This window comes from Athene noctua, chromosome 28 (genome assembly GCF_965140245.1).
Source record: "Athene noctua chromosome 28, bAthNoc1.hap1.1, whole genome shotgun sequence".
NCBI lineage: Eukaryota > Metazoa > Chordata > Aves > Strigiformes > Strigidae > Athene > Athene noctua.
In genome coordinates, this window is record NC_134064.1 from 7,022,143 (window position 1) to 7,043,292 (window position 21,150).

The following is a 21,150-nucleotide window of genomic DNA, read 5'->3' on the forward strand; positions in this document are numbered from 1 at the left end:
GGATTCCCCATGACAAGCACAAGGTCTGCAGCTGTTGCCTCTTGTGATTACCAGACAGTTTGCAGTGCAGGTCTGCAGGAGGAGGGGAGAAAGAACTGTAACACAAAGCAGCCCAGATTAACAGACTAAGGGCCAGTTAACAGGGGCCGGGGGGTGGTGGTGGTGGTGTGGGAAAGACACATTGTCTATTTATATAGTTCAAGGAAAACAAACAAGCCATTTTACTTCCACCTAGGAGAATGCATTGTTAAAGAGTAACTGCAAGTCCAGCAAATTCTTCTTCAAGTCCCAAGACAAAGTAGTCTTCTGGGCTACCTGTTGAGGATCACAGAGAATGCATCAGGACAATGCTGTGTGCTGCCTATGAAACATTTGCGAGCATGGTTAAGCTTGTGTTACTGTTTTTTGATGTTCTTAAAATTACAGCTAAGAAACCCCAAACAGGATTACACATCGATGATGGAATTCTCTCTTTATTCCCACTGATTACTGAAGAAAACATTAAAGACATCAGCTATATATATGAAAACATTGAAGACATCAGCTATATATATGAAAACATTGAAGACATCAGCTATATGTATGTTCACTATGAGGCATCAGAAGACTTCACATAGTAACAAATAAACTTCTAGTCACCTTACATACCACTGCGTGCATTAGGGTTGGGGAACATTGCCAGAAAAGAATTGAACTCCCAATAGGAAAACCAGAATAAAATAAAGGTATAAGCTATAATCTCTATTACTAAGACTGATCAACAGTAATTATATAAGTAAAAATGTAGCTGTTCTGTAGGCAGATAAAAATAAGAACCAGTATTACATCCATCTTTGTTTTATCTTTGTTTTACAATTCAAGTCAGGTTAAGTAGTCTGACAATATAGATGCAAACTCCCCTCTGCCCCCATAAAGCCTGATAGAAGAGCTAATCATTAACAAATCAGGAAAAGTGTTATATAATTAGCAACAGCCAATTTGACCATGTATAAAATAGTCTTGCCTTTTCAAGGTTGCAATCCTGTAATACATTTGCCTTATATTCCTATGAGGTATTCAAATACATTAGCAGCAATATATTCCATGCTGATGCTCTATAATATGTTGAAGTTAGTAGTTTACTACTTAAAACTAGTTAAGTTAACCAACAGAATCCCTGTCCCAGATACAACTAGTGATGCAATTTTGATGGGACCTCCTCTCACATCCAAAATAGTTATTACCTTTCACAATGATTGAAGACGAGCTATAAAAATCAGAGCTGACACAGGTTTGCATACAAAAAAGGGCAGATTGACTCTATAGGAGTGGTAGAAATGCATTAATCAATCAGACCTGTCTTCTGGATAACGGCAAATTGAACAAAATATAGAACACTGAAACTGATAGATACAGACAGCAGTTGAAAATGGTATTCTTGAGGAGTACTCCAGGACGTTGCCAGCTTTTTCATTCTGGTGTCTACACATACGTAAGATACAAAGAACTAGAAACAAATCAGAAGAAAGATCTAGCAGACTAATATGCAGTTCTGAGCAGGCAAATGCCTACATCAGTTCAAAATTTCAATCTCTTTACCAGAAGGCTGATTAACCAAGCAAGGAGGTGTAGTCTCTTCAGAGGCAGAGTTTTTGTTGCTAGATTAAACAGCTGTCTGTTAAAAGCCTACATCAGACAATTTTATATGTTATTTAATTTGGGTGGTTGGGTTTTTTTGGTTATTTTCATTTTTCAAAAAACCACTAAAACCCAGAGACTTTGCTTATTCTTCATCACTCGACATTTTTGGATCAAGGCTTGATGTCAAAAGGGAAAAAAAAAAAAGAGTAACATTTACATAAAAAATAGGGTCTATGACCTTCATGAAGAATGGATCTTTCTGTCTTGAAAAATATGTGGGTATAAATCTCTGAATGTTTAATAATATCAGTAGAAAGATAGGTCGATTTTTCTCTCAGAAGTATCAGGACAAATGCACCACAAGATGAAGTAGCAATACTATTCAGAGACTGCACAGTCTCTCATTAGAATTCTCATCCCCTTTCTCTACTCTCTAGGGAAACTCAGTGCCATTTCTCCTCTGCCTTCCACAGCATCTCTGACACACATGGCTATTTGCTCTCAGCTACCTCCCCTGACACTGAATTAGTATCAGAGGTACACCCACAGTGCTGTTCCGTATCAGCATTTCCTTTACTTTTTAAGTAAAACCAAGGTGCATCCTGGCAAGAGCCTACATCTACAAACATAACCTCCACCTTGTGTCACATGCAATGACAACATTCTTTTGTTTTAGACTCAGTTATGAGGAATGGGATAACTGCACAATTCTTATAACAGTAATCTAGTTAATGTGCATAGCGATGTTCTTAGATGAAAAGAAACAGGCCGCTTTCTGCTATTGCCATCTTTGGGCAATACAAAGCTCTCGGGAGCGCCTGACAATTGCAGTCAACCTCGTTGCCATACCATTCATAAAATCCATTATACTAAGAGCTACGCACATAAAATATGAACTGCAAGCACTCACGCGCCTGCTTTCCCAACCGGAGAAATGGATACATAGAAAAACTATTCTGGAGGACTTTTCCAAGAAGCTCTCCAGAATGTGCAACTGGACAATCAAAGACACAAAGAGCAAAGACAGAGGCAACTGCATAAGAACAATCTCTACACAAGCACACATCCTTGTGATTTTAAAAGCCACAACAGCAGATTTTTCAGCCAGTTTCATTTGGACAAACTCTATAGGGAAGACATCAGTAGATACATTATTTAGTAAAAGCACATTGCTTTTAAAACAGCAGCCTCTACAGCAGAGCTGTAAAACACTGTACAACAGTGCGGACGAGGCAGAAAAAAAACCCTTTTATGTACATCAAGAATTTCCGCATCTACAAAATCTCTGCATACTTCACCAAACCTGTAATAAATACTTAGGCAGTAAACAAGTGTTACTTTCCAGGTAAGAAACATCCACAAAGGAGACACAAATTTGTTCAGAATCGGCAAGGGAGGGCTCTGGTCTAAAAGAAACCACACTTCAGCATGTACGATGGTGTAATGTTCTGCATTCCTTACGCAGGAAAACACAGAAACCTTAGGATTTGCTCTGGACCTCTTAAATCATTTCAGGAGGACATGCAGGGCTGAATAAAAGGAGAAAGCCAGAATGAGGCTGGGAAAAAAGATCACTAGTCCATGGCCAGGGCATGCTGAACATTGATCTGCCACAGAGAGAGCAGCTAGGAGGAATCTGTGGACAAGATAGAGTGGCTGAAGAAAGGACAGAAGGGCGGATCACATGCTGCTTGTAGGTCGAGAGGGAGAAAGCTGCCACTGCACCTCAGGCTGCGCTTCTGGGCTTTACTGTGCGCATCATTTCCAGACCAGAATCTGCAAGTTAGTTCTCAGTGACACTGTCTTCTGGACAACATCCAGAACTTTTTGAGCACTGTGACTGTGGCTTCAGTTAGTTTTATCAAACACTAGTCAGTACAGCGGCACAATTATCGCACCTGAGCGCCTGCCAAAGACTAAGAGATATTAGTAATGCAAAGCAGTATAAAGGGACATGCATTCAAATCTAGAGTTACTTGTGTACTGTGTCACAAACTCGGGTCTCCTCTTCCACGAGCTAACATCAGTGACCAAGGAAACAGCAGCCTACAACGCATAAGCACCTAAACACATTTATTTCAGTCCATAACCCTGAACGATAAGCAAGTGCATCCCATAGGCTGACCCAGTGCTAGGAGATTCCGCTCACTTCTCCCTAAGCAAGTTAAGAGAAGATTAGTTTATTTAAGAGCTCAAAAGAATGTCATGTACCCCGTTTCCTTTTCCCATTTGCTCCAGTTATTGCAGAGCTTGAATATAACATCCTTGTCCAATTCTGAACTTTAAATCCTATGGAAAATCATTAAGTTATGTCTGGCTTGTCTGTCACACTCATTCATCTACAGTCACATAAAAGCATAGTATTACATTAGCACCAGCAATGGCGACTTTGCATTCTGTACTCTGTGCTGAGCTGCAACCTCAGCACTGGAATTTAACACATCTCTGCCTTTCACATTTCTCACTAGTCTTAGGTGTTCCAATGATATATTTTAAAGCAAAAAAAATACCAGAGCAGTTTGCTATGCAACTAAGCACATGGGCTGTCTTTTTTTTTTTGATTTACATGTTCTGAAAAACCTGCTTCAACATGTTTGCAGGCTAGTGGGGAATCATAATACATTGTTTTGTGTAACAAGTATTAAAAGTTTTTTACACTTTCATCTACTCTGTGAGGGTGGGAAATAGACTTTTAGGTGCTTTTTAACCCACATGCCCCCCCCCCCCCCCCCCTTCAATTATACTTTTGAAGAGAGAGATATAAACATACAGAGTCTGAGATCTAAGTGCCACAAGAGTAGTCTTATAATAACTATGGGACTTCAGTACCATAAGAATAATGCTCTCCTAATACAATTCTTCTAGTCTCCCAATATATATGAAACAAAGTGGTCTCATACTGAAGTTTCAGAACTATTTTTTCTTAACTGCACAGTGCCAGTACTAATTCACTGCCACGGCCAAATCTGATCTATCCCTGTTTATGAAGCGTCTGCTGCTACACACTGATGCTGTAAATACTCAAACAATTGATGTCAGCAGCTTTTATTAGCAAAACATTAATTCAAGCATTCCAAGATACTCTACGGACATAATTACTCAAGCTGCATTTAAAAAAAATTAAAAATCATACATATTATTTAATGAGATAATTTGCAGTGACTATGGGCTACTAAAATTATTAGGAAAAAACCTAATAGCTTGATCACCACAGGTATTATCAAATCAAAGTACACAGCCTTTTATAAAGGGCTAATATTGTTTTGTAAGACTTTCCAGTGACACCGAAAAAAACAGCATTAATTTTGATTGACAGCCACCACCTTCAAACCAAGCCACAAGAAATTTAATAAGGTGAAACATTTTGACTTCATGTCAGAACTTTCTACTCCTCAGGGGTTAAACAGAAACCTGTGATTTATTGTCTGATAGCTTTTTTACTAAATCCCAAAGCAAAGACAATATGCATTCTCTAAGGGGTCTGACTGTCAAACCACCTTCCCCACAGGTTTTTCTCGTATTGCAGCCCATTCAGTTAAAAACAGTGTTTTAATCAGCTTTAAGGAAGGGGGAGGGGAGAGAGATACCAAAACGAGATCTTACATGACTACATCTTCACTATACATTCTGCGCTAGTCCCATGGACTTGCTTTAACAATCAGTAATGTATGCTTCTTGCAATAACATCCAAAGAAAGAATATGCACTTTGTATGTTTATAAGAAGCTATGAAAACATCTCTCTAGGTTACAAACCTAGACAAGCAGTTATTCACTCCGATCCTTCGGCTCTCGGTATTTCCACTGGATATAGTCAAAGATGTCCTTTTCACATTCTACTGGTAAGGCCTCCCCAGCAACTCCTGCAAGCAAATTATAGATGCCATTTGAAAGGTGGAAGGTCTGTACAACCCTGACATGCCAAACGCATTGCAAGATTATGACAAAACTGATGTAAGTAAAACAAACCAAGACAAAACACCCCCCACAGACCTTTTCATACAGTGTTTAGGTACTGATTCTCATTAGCATCAAAGGAAATAAGGTAATTAATTAACTTTAGGCCCAAGTGGTTATACAGTTGGATATATTTATAGTCATATATAGGTATGCATAAATATATATATATATATATATAGTCAGCCTCCCTCCAAAACAGAACAAATGAAGGACATGACACATTTTGTTAAAAGAGTGGGAAACCACATATATGCCGTGCACGACACCGAGAAAACAATCTTTAGGTCAGTAAGACTTTAAAGTAGATTAGGCGGCCCAAAGAGGTAACTTTGTGCCACACTGCTGCCTATACATAAGTAGGCTGCCTCTTCCTGATATAATGGTGTCTAAAACAAAAAAGGACACAAAAAAATTTTATCAACCACAGTATTTATCAGAAGTATTTCCGGTACACCAAGAAACTAATTTAAGGAGGAGAAGATCACACAAAACATGTAACATTTAACTAGAAAGAATACTCTGTGCAAAGGCCCAGACTGACCAGTGATACCCAAGGGACGGATTGTATACTCATTGATTGTGAAGCCCATTTCCAAAGCATGTGTTCTCATGTTCTTATTGAATATATCACTTCCTGTGAAATACAGCACACCACAGTAATACTGATCTTTGGGGATAAGCCTAGAATAAAAGTGGAAGAAAAGTACAGATTTAGCACAAGGATGTAACAAATAAAGTTACAAGCCATCTGTAATTCCACCATTCAGATACTGTTCTAGGCGCACACATTCCGCACCTCTGCACATTGGATTTTCCCACAAGCCAGAGATGCAAGAATGAAATGAATTGCATATCAAAGAAAGGTTCAGCACATCTACCCTGACCCAGAAGTTACTGCTGTTCAGTCACTACACAACTACGGTGCTCACACTCCTGCCAAGAGTTAAAGCAGTACGATAAAGTGGGTCGTGATTCTGAAAGCAGATACAAAGTCATGATTTAAAATACAGCATTCTCACTAATAACCTCTTGTAGATACTGGCAGTTGTACAGTGGCTTTCATACTGCAAAGGAATTAGAAACCTAGCAAATGCCATGTTCTGAACGTGGAAGTAGAGATCTGAATGCAGAATGCGATGCAAATGCCCACAACGTAGCAGAGAGCTAAAGTAAGGGGGGGAGATGTTGGGTGCATGTACCGGATATCAATTCTCCTATGCGGATAGGCTGTTCCATCTTCTTTATTTGGCAGCTGACAGACACCCTGTGAGGAGGTAAGGAAAGCAAGAAATTCAAAATTAAATTAAACAGATTTGAGATCAACGTTTACCTCCCCACCCCTACACAATCCTCAGTCATCCCGGAGAGCAAAGTTAAATTCCTTCTGAACTGATCAAGTATTTCACTAGAGCAGATGGATGTCATAATACTGTAAATCACTATTTTACACTGCTAAGATGTAGCATATACATTTTATACTAGCTCAATGTAGCATGTAATTACAGCAGGAAGGATCACAGGACTTCTCATTTCCCACTCCTCTGCCCTTATTATCAGGCTCTTCAATATGTATAAACATCAGCAGGTTATGGAAAATGCAGACAAAGCTCAAGCTAATAGAAATTTTAAAAAGTTTTTTTCTTGAGAAATCCTCTGTCAATCTTAATTTCTATTTCGTAATCTTCATGCAATTCCTCTACCAGCCTTTTCCTTTTTTCCCTAGTCTATGTCCTTAAATGACAATGCAGTAAGGGGGAGGGATATGAACTGCAAGGAATGATGAGAAATGTTTATATACTAAACCATTTCACCAACTGCAGCTTCATGCTGAGACTTCTCCTTCTATTATTAGCATTGTTTTGAAAGCTTAACGTTTCTTACACTTATAAAGTTATGTTGTCCATCTCCTGACTTAGACTTGCTTTTCCCAGATTCTCAGCTTCAGTCGTATTTCACTTTTTACATTACTTCCTTAATTTTCACTTTGAAGACAGAAGCTATTCCACAACTATTTAAGACCGACAGGATTACACAGAGCAAACGATCAAACTAAAATGAGCTTGTCGAACTGTGAGCGCAAACTGGGAATGCAGCGTCTCTGCTTTTGGCTCACAGATCTACAATTGGCTTTCAAACCATACGGTATTTGCACTTAAACCATTTGGCAAGAATGAGAGTGACTTTCTCATTCCTCCTAAAGATAAAGCCAAAAAACCGCCATCAAGTTTCATTCTGTCTCAGAATGCAACACAAACCAAACTGAAGACAAATTCTGAGAGTTCTTTTAGCGCTTATTTTAAGCAAAACCAAACCAACAAAAGTTGGAAGTGCTCCAACAGCCCCCTTTCATCTTGAGAAAGCAAGCATCTTTAACTGCAGTATTATATATTCAAGTATTTATGCCTTCCAAAAGATTAGCTGAATATAACAGTATCTCGATTCTTGAATAGAAATTCAGACGTCATGGACCTTTGGTGAACCCTTGCGCAGGACCTCCGAGCTTCCAAGGAATTCCATAAAGACAGTTGGAGTGACCGACAAGAACTAACCAGTCCTCATTTTCACTCAGTATTGCTTATGTTTCTAAACTTCTGTTACAATTAACTTTTAACCAGCCTGTAACACCAGGATGCCCGAGGCCTGTAAAGAAATCTAAGTGAAGCAAGGTAACGCCCAATCCACACGTTTAAGAAAAAGTTCTCCTGTGAGCAGGGGACCTAACAAAATGAACGTTCCTGCAATTCATTAATTTCTTCAGGTATCTCACATATTCCCTATTACAAGCCTAATCTAGCAGCTTATCTGTTAGATCTGCTCTGCAACAAATTGACAAAAAAAGGAGACAAAAAGTATATTACATATTAGACAAAACAAGGTAAGCATAGGCCCAAAATCAAAGATATGTTTCCAAGATCTTGAGGACAGAGTTACAAAAGTGGTCAGTGGTGCAACTGAAGTAGTGAGGTGGTGCTAAGGTTCTGGGAAAACATCAAGCTCAACAGACATCCAATTGGCACTGTGTGATGAAGTTTATGTCAGTGGGGTTCAGCACTAATCTAAATATTTTCTAATACGTGAGAGATTCACTAAGAGTCAACTACAGAAAGTTTTTAATGGGGGGAAGGGGGGAAATAAAAAACCCCCCACATTTAAGAAGATCACAACTCCAGCAGTCCAAACAACCTATCTTGTATACATTCTAGCTTCTGTCAGGAAAGGTAATCCTCATCAACATCCCTCACCACCAAAGCAGCCTTACCATGAATTTGGTGTCACCTTTAGACAGCATATCTGTGACAAAGTGGACTTTTTCCAGTTGTTCTACAACTTGATGCAGAAGTTTTGACTAGGAACAGTGACAACATAGAAGAAATTATTTCACATATAACAAGAATATCTTACCCATTTTCCAAACAATGGCCCACATAAGTACGGGACATCATTATAATTATACGTACATTACATCTGAACCAGAGGGGAAAAAAGATAATAAAATTATAGTTGTACAATGTAAAAAAAAATTTCCACCAAAATCCCCATGTCAGAGTGACAAAACTCATTTCTTGGCTTGAGTTTTCAACTTTTAAGCAATTAATCTATAGAAGCAACACAAGAAATAGAAACTGCCATTACGACTTCTCCAGTTAGTCCCAAAAGATTGTAAGGGCAGGAGGACATCTGCTTCTCGTCCAAAAGATTACAGCTACATAAAGAGATACTTACTCTACCTTTAATCCCTGCTTTACGCAGCTAGCTATTACAGTTCTACATTGTAAAAGCACATGAATACGAGAGGGTGGGGGAAGCACGCACGTGAAGAGGAGGGACAGAAGGATAAGAGTGAACGTATCAAATAGGTCTGCAAGAAGAATGCAACATAATAGATGGACCTCAAAAGTGATGATAGCTCCTCAAAATAAACATGGTGATCCAATAGAAGAGTTTACTATTACAGTAATAAAAAGATGCAAGAAGCTGCAACGCAAGTCCGAGACTACGTATCTTCAGAATTTAAACATATCCTCGTGGAAGCAATGCATGGTACCCACCCATAGTAGCAGAGAAACACACCTGTTTGGATGACTCAGATGTGAAACTCGGATGGGTTAGGAGAACATCCATATCGCCACTCGACTCTGCGCCTAGGCAAGTAAGAAGCAAAGAAAAAACCCTCTGCATATGACAAAGTATACTAACATTGGTGAAATACCATCTAACCTGTTCCTATAAATGTTTGTCTGGTAGAAAATAGTCACTATTCAAGGTATTTGAAAAAAAACTATCTTAAAGAGAACCTTGTTCTTCCATGAAAAAGTTTATATCCCTGCATATTGCAGAATTTCATGAATTTCTTGCTATACTGTACGGCAACGAAGCACAAACATTAACGTAAAAACAAAGCAAACAACTCACACATTACAATATACTACTCTTTGTGGGAGCAGGGTGGAGAAGCAAGGATTTACGCAGGAGTTTCATCACTGAACTAACCAGTCAAGACAATACTCACAGGAAAAAGCCAGGTTCTGGCGTAGACTTCTTCTCTAGAGAAACAATATCTGTAATAACAAGTCTTGCTTATCAGCCCAAAATAAACACAACAAGATCACAGAGTACCAACCTCGTCTAAAACTGCCACAAACTGTAGCAATATAGTTTGGGTCCAGCTTCTTTACCTCTTCCAGCACAATTTCCTATGTAAAAAGGAAAGATGCATGTTTAGAGGCATGCCTCATTGGCCATCAGTGCCTCACATCCTCTCTAAATAGATTCTTACCTGCATTTGCAGCATTTCTTCCCTTGGGATTCTCTTCTCAAAATCCTCAAAATATCTGCATATATAAAAATAAAAGTGAAAGAGTGGCAAGGGTAGCATCTTAATATTTTAGTCAATTAAACGTGTACCAGAGGAAAGAATACAACTTACGTTACTGTCACATCACAAAAAGCTCCCTGTTCTCACCAAATGTCTTAGAAAACGTCTGCCAAGCAATAGTAAAAACTCACAACTGCAAGTTTGACAATGTTTAGAAGATGGTTTCGTTGCATACCATTTCCACTGTGTATGAAGAGCTGCCACAAGGTGGGAGTAATATTACCATATAACCATTTGGTTAATGTTTACACAGCCCTCTGAAAACACAAAAGGTTCCTCACAAAACTCAGTCCAGCAAACAGGAGGAACAGGTCCCTCACCCATGATCAGATGTGATCTATGCTGGAAAGAGCTAATGGAAGCTCACAAGTCAAATACAGCTCCTAATATCTTTTCAGAGAGCTGTAAAAGACAGACTGGCGGCACATTGCTTGACTGTGGAGAAAAAGAGGTCAGGTGAAACGATGATGCACCTGACCAGCGGGCACATTTATCACCCCTCCAGCACCAGAACCATTGCCAGCAGACACTGGCAGCCCCCGAGCCACACATTCCCAGACACCCACTGCCCAACCACCCCAATCCCAAGCTCTGCAGACAGAGCTTCTGGAACTAGGGACAAAAAGACCACCATAGAGCACTGAAACCATTCCTTCAGCTCAGCACTTACTGGAGGTTCTGAAACATCTGAGCACAAAGCTGGAAGCAGACTCAAGGGCAACGTGCGCGCTAGCAACACAAACAGGTCAGCTGAGTTTTCTTACGCTCACTTAACAGCAAAAGGTTTTCTCTTGAATGCTCGCACATACAAAGGCAGGGATGCACAGTGGATACATGGCTCAGATGTGCAGCGGGAAGGCGACAATCACCATGTAACCCTTCTCACTCGTCAGCAAGCAGTTTGTCCAGATCGTGTATTTCCACATCCCCGCCGCTGATGTGGAAACACTGTTACTGGCCCCACACAGAACCAATTCATTTATAGGACTTTATTTGGTTCATCTGCAGCTTCTTGAAAACCCGGTTATAGTTTGCCCAGAACTAGCACACTGGAACGGCCACTCAGCCAATAGCATTCAAGATGGTAAATACTGAGGGAGAGACACACATTCTGCATGGCATTCTCAAGGTCAGACGTACAAATGTCTTACCTTGCTCACAGCACATAACAAAAAATAGCCTGGGCAACTTTTATGTAGATTCCCAAGAAACATCACTGCAACCTTGATAAGTGATGCTCCACGAGCTAACTGAAAGAGTAATTTGAAATTAATTTCCTTCTGGATGGAGCCTAAGCCTACTCAATTTCAACCTCAATGAAGCAAAAGCTCTGATAACTGCTGAAAAGCACGTAGAGCATGCAGAGAGAACAGGACCTTACTTGACCTGTGTATCCTTACATTACATCCTGGTGTCTGAAGGAGTTATTAGAAATTCATGCACTTGCACCCAAGAAAGCTTACTTTAACCCAATTTGCTGGTGATGGGTCAACTTGTGCTCATTTTTTCTTAGATCTAGAAGAAGTAAAGAAAAAAAAAGTTACTCGAGGCCTAAAATTCTCACAGTAAGTTTCCACCAATACAAAGATGATGCACACAAAGAATATGTACCAAGAAAACAGCAACCTCAAACACAAAGGAAGAGATTTCAACGTGACTACTCAACAGCTGATAGGACAAGTACAAAGGCATAGAGCACTTCCTGATAAAGACTTCAACAGACCATTCACTTCAAAGCCAAAATCCCTGTTATTTTCCATGTAATCTGTAAGCACCTGACTTTGGATACGTATGTAACGCCTTTAGCCTACGCACTAACTTTAGCATCTTATATGCTTTCCTTAAAGCATAGGGCATATCTGCTATCACAGTACCACTGTAGAAGAGGCAGCTTGACAAAAAAAAAAGCATTATTGGAGCATGACCCGAGGATCCAAAGCTACACTTACCTTCTAAAGTCTTAATTCCTTCCTCGACAAACTTCCTAGCAGCAGCAGGACTGCAAAGAGATAAGGCAAGCTATCAGGAACAGCAAGAATCTTACAACGCTGAAAAGGACATTAGAATTCACTACAAGCGCCTAGGTTCTTCAAGGCCAGGACTGAAGTCACTTCTGATGCTTATCCTCTTTTCAGCATACACATTTTCAGTTTGTACTTTCAATTGGCAGAGATGGCTATCCAAGGCTTGGCTTGAACATTTTTTAGCGTTGATATAACTATACAGAAATATATAATCATAAAAAATAAAATCTCATCAAATAGGTAGTATTGATTTAGACAATAATACTGAATGTGTGATAAGAACTACTTTAACCACAAGCAGTCTCAGAACTGGGTTAAGGCAACAGCAACACAAAAGTGTCTTTAGACTTGCACTTCACAAAACCCAAGGAGGCTCCAGTCTGCAACCTACAGTACAGTAAAGCAGCAGCAGCTCCAGTTTTGTTGGAGGGTTTGCCTTAAGCACAGCAGACAAGTGAATGGCCAAACCTTTTTCCCCTTTAAGGGTTTTTCATTAATCTACGTGACTCACTGGGGAAAGAACACTGTTTCAACTGTGAGACAGGCATGCAGGTAATGTTATGCCCAGATACCTATCCAATATCTCAAAATGCTGAGAACCATAAGCCTGGAAGGGCAGTCCTTTCTTGGGGAGCTACTCTCCATCTGTTCTGGAATCTCACGGTTACAACTCCACCACCCTTAAAGACTTTGAATCCACTTCCTCACAAAATTCTTACATTACAATAGAATTGCCAGATCTTGACTTGCCATTTACTTCCTTTCTTATCCTTCCCTGCATCTCTTGCTGTACTCCAGACCAAGGCAAGCAACTCCCACTGTCCTGAGACAGGACTGCATTCAACCTTCTCCTTCTGCATCCCACCCTGATTTCTCAAAACCATTCTCAAATCCCAGTAAAACCTCAAACTCTGAGCACATTTTCCCTCAGAATTACTTGAGAAAAATCACATTCCCTACCCTCAACCTCAAGGGTTTCAAACGTTTCACAAGGGCCCTGGTGATTTTTTGGATTTTTGTTTGGTTTTGTTGCCCATTACAGGGCTCTGCTTCTCCTTTTACAAACACGTGACAGAGCACCATTGTCACTGGGCCCAACTTCCCACCAAAAGTCCCAAAGGGACTTCTCACTTTCACTCTTCTCAGTCTTTCACAATTCCATTCTTGACAAGCTCCTCTCCTTCTGCTCTCAGTTTGTACACAGGAGCTTCCCACTTCCACTCCTCTACCACAAAGTCTGTAACTGACAATTCTATCTGTACCCTTTCTTCTCAGTCAGTCGTGCCACCGCAACTACAGTGTCTCAGTATGGTCACTACAGCATCAGCTCAAACTCATTCTCTTCATTACTTGCAATCACTCATATTTTGTTCATAGCTCCACCAAATAAACTGAAGAAAAAAACCCCAAAGCCAACAAACTAACACACTTTACCCAATGCCGGTAACCCGTGTCAAGAGATTGATAGATGCACTCGTATCATCTTGTCGAATCTGCAAAAACAAACCAACACAAACCAAGCCCTTCTTTACTCCATTTGCCATAAACAAAGAAATCTTGAGAAGATAAAGCAGTTCAGTCAGACTCTGCTTCGGAGACTCACTGTAAATCAGCACAAGGCAGCACCAAGCGTAGTACCGTGTATTACAATAATACCATATGTACTAAGCCTGAAAAACCACATAACTACTCATGCTAAGGTGAACAGCATGGTTAAACACAAAACTCCGCTGCCTTCCAGAGTCAGAATTCAACCTCTCCCAGAAGACGTTCGTGTGCTGATCCTGTAACCTAACATCTTTTCACAGACAGTTTTGATGTTTTGCCTGAGCTTCTCATTCCCTATTTTCTACTCACTATAGACTCTGTCTCCACCATTTTTAAGCTTGACATCAGTCCGTTCAGGAACGACAATGGAAATTGCACAAAGCAATTAGGCTACTCTCCAAGTTATAAACAAAATCAGCTATGGAGAAATAGAGCACAAGGGGACGAAACCCACCTTTTCCAGTTTGCGTAGTTTCCCAGTGGATAAGAACTCATCTATCTTCTCAGCTATTTTAGCACCTACTCCATCCTAAATATTGGGGGGGGAACAGGGACAGAAAACAAGTTAACTTCAAGATCATCTAAGGCCATTATATCTAGAAAAAAAAAAAAGAAAGGTCTAAGAAGTTAAGAGTCATGAAAGAACTGTGAGATCACCAAGACCATGATAAAATAATGGACCATAAGGGAGCGCAAGAATTCAATGGTACAACACAAGCAGCATAAACACTGTAATTCAAGGGCTGTATTAAAAGTTCCCCCAAAACAATAATTTTGAACAAGGCCTTATTACTGCTCACGTTCTCCGAATTTAGGGAAGCAGCACCAGAGCAAAGGTGAAACCTGCCAAAACAGAATCCTTTTACAGCTGGAGTCCCCAGGTCGAGCTATGAAACCCCACGAGCAGACACACGGCATCCCCATCCCTCAGAGGATCTAGGACAGGCACGCTCAGCCCCGTGCTGCCTGGGAACCCCCCACGGCGCTCCCGCTATCCCCCAGCCCTCCCACCGGCAACACCGGCACCTACCAGCTTCTTGGCTTCAGCTCCGCTCCGTATCTTGCTAGGGTACCGGGAAATCACCGAGGCCGCCTTCCTGCGGAACAGCGCGATCAGCGCCCAGCGGCGGAAGGCGCTGGTCGCCCGGCGGCGGGATGGGCCCTTAGACGGGGGCGCCGGCGGGGAAAGGGAAGGCGGTACCTGTACGCGTTGTACTTGTGGATGGCCCGGTTCACGTTGCGCTCGTAGTTGGCTAGTTCTGCGGGGAGGGCCCGGTGAGGGCGGCCGGGCCAATCCGGCCCCACCCACCGCACAGACACAGAGACAAACAGACCTACCGGTAAGAAAGTCGGTGATGCCCTCGTTGGGGCTCTCCTGCGGAGCCTTCCGCTTGCTCATGGCCGCGGCACCGGCACCGCGGTGGAGCCCGGCTCGGAGATGGAAGCGAAATTCTTCCGGTAGTGACGTCACAGATCGCGGCCAGCACCTGCAGCACGCATGCGCGGCGCCGAAAACACGCATGCGCGGCGTCATCAGGAAGAGGCAGCCCTGGCACTGCGCATGCGCGGCGGCGCCTCGGTTTGCGTTGGTAGGGGCGAGCGTGGCTGACGCTGTGGTCCCTGTGACGCAGCGCAAGGGATGGTTTTGTTGCCGCTTTCACGTGGGTTCCTGGGGGCTTCCAGCTGCTCCCCAACAAGCGTCGTGCCCGTTCCTCGAGAGCGTGTGCGCCGCGCCGCGCCGCCCGGCAGCCGAGGAGCAGCACTGCCGCTCGGCCGCCCGCGCTCACCGCTGCTGCCTGGCAAACGCCACACGGTGCTGCGGTGGGCGACACAGAGGTGCCCCCGTGCCCCACGCTGCCACCCGCCAGTAACGTCAATGCAATGCTCCGATGCCCTTGGGGGGTGCGGCCACGCTCGGTGCCCCCTCCTGGTAAGGAAATGCTGCCGCCACCCCACGTCACGCTGCCGGCGGGCCCTCGGCGTGCAAAGGGCAGGACTGCAGCGCCAGCCCCGCACAGGTGTGCGGCACCGCCAGAGCCGCCTTCTTGCTGCCGCAGCGTGAGGCTTGCTGGGTGTGATTCCTGGTGGTGGGCAAGGGCCGAGGGTGCCGGTGAGACCAGCCAGCCCCTTTGGCAGGTGTGGGGGCCCTTCCTGCCCACTGGCCACACGGCAGTGGTGGGGCAGGCAGGAAGCTTCACACCGCCTGCTGTGTCACGCCTCCGCTCTGCCGGAGGTGATCCGGTCCAGGGGAGCCCCAGGCAGTTACCTGAGAGCTGGGACAAAGGCAGAGGGGAAGAAGATGGGTGTCCCCTGGGGGTTGGTGCTGGGTGCCTCCCCAGCTTGCCAGAGCTCCCCTTGAGCTGGTTCTGGCCTCACCTGCACCGTGCCCTGGCCCCAGCTCTTGCACCTCCACTGAAGCCTGTCCCATAGTTCCAGGTCACCCCCAAGGCCTGTGGGGATGGCAGCAAGCTGGCCCTTGGCGCCTCTGCAGGAGCCCCTGTGGAAGGAGGGCTCTGGCCAGTGGCAGTCTGTGGTAATAATGGCAGTCCCTTCTGTGAGAGATGAGAAACCAGGCCCGTGAGAAATTAAGACAAACAACCTGGGAAAGCAACAGTTGAGCTGATTGAAGAAATGCTTCAAACACTCAGAAGAGAAAACTCTTGAGTCACAGGGTGCATTCTGTGGAGGCCGAAGCTGATAACGCTGCTCGATGTAGCTGGGGGAGAGAGCCCTGTGGAGACAGGACGGCTCTGCCCTGGGGCACCTGGAGAAATTTCAAGGGCCATGTGTCTGGTGAATGAACTTTGCTTCATTATCCACGAAATGCATATTAAAGTTAACACCCCTCAATATGCTAACGAGGGCTGTCATGATCATGCTAATTACATCATCCCATGAAACACCTTACCCCTCCCCGTACATGGGTATACGTAGCTCTGTGGGTCGATGTAGGGTATGGACCTAAGGAAAGTGGGTATAAATCAAAGGGGAGAAGAAAGGGCTCACTGCCCCTCTCCCTGCCCCCCCGGCCGTCTGGAGAGAGCAGTGAAGCGAAGAAGACGGATGCCAGCGAAAAAGACAGCCGCCTCCTGGAACCCTCGCCGGCAGGGTCAGCGCAGGAACCCAGACCGGTGATCTGTATTCCCCCATTCCCTCTATCTCCCTCTTTTCCTTTTTCCATTAAGAAATGCAAGGCATATTATATTGCTCGCCACAACTTGCTCCGTACTTGGCCAATTATCATGGGTTCAATTAGTACATTGTAGGTAGTTAATAAATGCTTGGAGACTTGTTGTCCACTCCAATTGGGGATTTGCAAATCTGAGTCACTTCTCCCCCTTATCTGAGCGGGACGTGACACCTTCATCTTTCCTTCTCCCAGAGGCCTCACTGGGGCCATGCTTGCCTGTTCCTTCCCTGGGGATGCTGCTGACTGGATCCACTTCAGAACTGTGTGGGGTGTCTCTGCCTGGCCTTGTGCTCCTCACAGCATAGAGGTGAAAAGGGACAGGCCCCTGGGATGTTTTCTCTCTGTGAACAGGAGCTGCCGCAGCTGAAGCTGGAGAGTCCGGAGAAAGGGAATGAAGAAGAAAAACAAGGCAATCTGGGCAGCACCTTCCTCCCACTGCCTGTCCCTTTTTTCTGCTTCTGTCTATCCTCCATTCTCACACGAACATTTTGCCTGTAGAGCTCCATACCACTCACTGTGGTGGTCTTTCCCACTATAACTCTGTGCCCAGCTCCCTATGCCATTCTCTCCTGCTCTGTGGCCTTTCCCCTTTCATCTTGTAGCCCATCCCGATCCCTCTCCCTCTGTCCCTCTCATCCCCTCAATCCCTCTGCCTTCTTGACTGTCTCTTGCTCTCCCTCCTTCCCACCTTCCTTTCCCCCCACATTTGATATATATCTCTCTGTATTTCTAGTCTCATCATTATCTCTCTTCCTGTCTTGCTCCCTGACCCTGTTTCTCTTCCACCATGCACCTGCAGGACTCCTCATTCCTTTTCTAGTGATTTCTCCATCTCTAGTTCCCCCATGGATTCTTTTTGGATTCCCAGCCCTTTTCAAAAACTCTAATGCCCATCAGAACTTGCATGCCCTTCCAGCATCCATGTTTTCTAGGCCTATATTTGCCTGTAGCCTCTACTTTCCTGCGGCGTCCCACCCCTTTTGCTCCTTTCACACTGTTTTGGCCTCCACTTTTTCCTGGATTCTACTTCCCCCCAGCTTCCCTCTGTGTTTCAGCCTCCCTCCCTCTTTGAGCCTCCATGCCTGTTTCATCTTCGTTGCCTGTTCCAACCTCCCAGACTGTTTCTTTCAGCCTCCCTGCCTGTTTCATGCTCTGTCCCTGTTTCAGTCAGCCTCTGTACCTGTTTGGTTCAGCCTCCTTCCCTGTTTGTTTCAGCCTCCCTCCCTGTTTCAGCCTCCCACCTATTTTTGGCCTCTGCTTTTTTCTGGCCTCTACTGCCCTCCAGCCCCCCACTTCTTTTCAGCCTCTGTGTTGGTTTAAGCCCTGCCGGGACCGGAGAGCACGTTGCTGTTGCCCTTCCCCCACCCTCAGCTGGTCGGGCTGGAAGTTAGGCACAAACCCGGGTTAAAATACGAATAAATTTAATACAACAGTGTGATAAAACAATCTGAACAAAAACAGTGGCAATGATAACAACAATAAACAGCAATAACAGTGAACAAGACAGAAGATATACAGAGAAATACCGCAAATGGTCAGGGAACAAAGCCAACGCGTGGGTCCCACCACCAAAAAGCCAAAGAGAAAGTAAAATCAAAGTTTCCTGCCCCTGGACCTGACTGTCAGCATGGTATGAATAACCCAACTGGAGATCCCCTACCCCCCTCTCTCTGCTGGGGAAACTTAACCCTATCCTAGCTGAACCAGGACAGCCTCCCACCCCTTTTTGGCTACCACATTTTTCTGGCCTCTATTTCCCTTCCAGCCTCCCTTTTTGGCCTCCGGCAGCTTTTTGGCACCCAATTTATTCAGGCCTTGATGTGCTCTTTGAAGAATTGAATCTATTGATTGCTTCAGTTCTCTCTCTTGTTCTCTCTTCCTGTCTTTTCTCGTGCTCCACCTCTCTGCCCTTCTCTCTGTTGCTCTTGTTGGTTCCAGGCCAGCATCCTACTGCCTCTCTCGCTCTTCCGCAGTCGTCCCCTGCTGTCTGCCTCCCTGTCGCTCACCTCTCTTCTAGATGCCTCTGTGCTGCCTCCTCTCTTTGCTGATCCCCCTGCCCTGCTCTCCATCGCTTCCTTGGCGCTCTTTCTCCACACCACTCCTGCCCCAAAATACCCTGGAAATGCTGACCCCACAAATACTGCCCCCCCCCCCCCCAGGCTCCCCACAGAAACGGCCCCCCACAAATAATAATAAAATTGTGTCCTCTCAAATAACCTACCTTGAAACACTCCCCATGAAATAGTTTCCTCAAAGAAGTGCCCCTGGAAATAATCACGTGGAAATGCTCTGACCCCAAAATATACCCCTGCGAAATAATAGTCCTGTCACCTTGCCCACCATGCGAAATAATACTACTCCTCCCGCGAAATAACACTTCTCCCCCCCCAAAAAAATCCTCCCCCAATAATACTCCCGCACCCATGAGAAATAATAATACTCCCGCGAAATACGGCTCCACGACCAAAATGGTACTGCCACTGAAAATATACCCACCTCTGAAATGACACTCCCCTACATGCTCTTCCCCCACCCCTCATGCTCATCCTCCTGAAATAGTCTCTCCAAAACCGTCCCTCCCATAACACTCCCCCAAGGAACAGTCCCCAATAGTACCGCTGAAACAGTTTTCCCCAACAAATAGTCCCCCCGAAATAGTACCTGCTGTAACTCTCATGCCACAAAATACTCCCCCTGGAAAATCTGACCCCCAACAGTACTCCCCCCAAAAATGTTCCCCCCATAAACGGTCCTCCCCAAATCCTTTCTCCTAGAATAGTCTCTCCTCAAATGCTCTCCCCTGAAACACTCCCTCAGCAATCGATCCCTCGAAAGAGTCCCCCTGGAAATAATCCCCCTGTAATGCTCCTCCCTTAAATATCCCTCTGAAATTCTCCCACTGAAATACTGCCTCCAAAATACTCCCCTGAAAGAGTCCCCAAATAGTCCCGCTGAAATAGACCCTCCCATACAACTTCCCCCTGAAACGATCCCCCCCTGAAATAGTTAGGCCCCCAAACAGTCCCGGTGAAACAGTCCACCCCCAAACTGTTCCCACAAAATACACTCCCCGTTATTCTAAGGTCGACTTTTCTGCGGCCTGCCACACATTTTGGTCCTTCCACACCTTTTGGCCTCCAAGTTTTCCTGCTCTCTAGGGTTGGGTTAGGGGTTAAAGCCATTAGGGTTAGGGCCGTTAGGGTCAATAGGGTTAGGGTTAAAGTGTAGAGTTAGGACACCATTAGGGTTAGGGTAAGAGGGTGCCATTAGGGTTAGGGTAAGAGTTAGGGCGCCATTAGGGTTAGGATGCAATTAGGGTTAGGGTAAGATTTAGGGTTAGGGTAAAATTAGTGTTAGGTTTAGGGCCTAGGTTTAAGGGCCTAGGTTTAGGGTTAGGGTGCAATTAGTGTTAGGGTTAAGTTTGGGGTTAGGGTTAGGGTAAGGTTTAGGGTTAGGGTGAAATTAGTGTTAGGGTTAGTGCCTAGGTTTAGGGTTAGGGCGCAATTAGGATTAGGGCCAAGGTTTAGGGTTAGGGTTCAATTAGGTTTAGGGTTAGATTTAGGGTTAGAGTTATGGTACAATTAGGGTTAGGGCCTAGGTTTAGGGCCTAGGGTTAGGGTTATGGTTAGGGTTAGAATTAGTGTTAGGGCCCAGTTAGGATTAGGGCTTAGGGTTATGGTTAGGATTAGGGTTAGGGTTAAGGTTTAGCGTGCCATTAGGGTTAGGGTTAGGGCCTAGGGTTAGGATTAGGCTATGGTTTCGGGTTAGGGTGAAATTAGTGCTAGGGTTAGGATTAGTTTTAGGGTTAGGGTTAGTGTGCATTTAGGGTTAGGTTTAGGATTAGGACCTAGGTTAGGGTTAGAGTTAGGTTTAGGGTTAGGGTGAAATTAGTTTTAGGGTTAGGATTAGGACCTATATTTTTGGTTAGTACTTA

The 21,150-nt window shown here is 44.2% G+C and overlaps 1 protein-coding gene across 1 annotated transcript; it reads right to left on the minus strand.

Moving 5' to 3' along the window:
• Positions 1-219: 219 nt before the first annotated feature.
• On the minus strand, positions 220-15,477 carry POLB (DNA polymerase beta). The gene is made up of 14 exons (XM_074928745.1): positions 15,365-15,477; positions 15,228-15,285; positions 15,057-15,123; positions 14,481-14,555; positions 13,913-13,971; positions 12,404-12,453; positions 11,918-11,969; positions 10,356-10,410; positions 10,200-10,272; positions 9,650-9,720; positions 8,838-8,924; positions 6,778-6,842; positions 6,120-6,259; positions 220-5,481 (listed from the first exon to the last, which is right to left on the minus strand). The coding sequence occupies exons 1-14, from the start codon at positions 15,423-15,425 to the stop codon at positions 5,387-5,389; spliced, it is 1,008 nt and encodes a 335-aa protein (XP_074784846.1). The 5' UTR covers positions 15,426-15,477; the 3' UTR covers positions 220-5,386.
• Positions 15,478-21,150: the final 5,673 nt, after the last annotated feature.

Excerpts from the sequence above, each read along its gene's own strand:
- POLB (XM_074928745.1), bottom strand. The coding sequence starts at position 15,425 with ATGAGCAAGCGGAAGGCTCCGCAGGAGAGCCCCAACGAGGGCATCACC. Across the intron at positions 10,273-10,355 it reads AAGAAATGCTGCAAATGCAG|GAAATTGTGCTGGAAGAGGT; the intron begins GTAAGAATCTAT and ends CTTTTTACATAG. Across the intron at positions 6,260-6,777 it reads CATAGGAGAATTGATATCCG|GCTTATCCCCAAAGATCAGT; the intron begins GTACATGCACCC and ends CTTTTATTCTAG.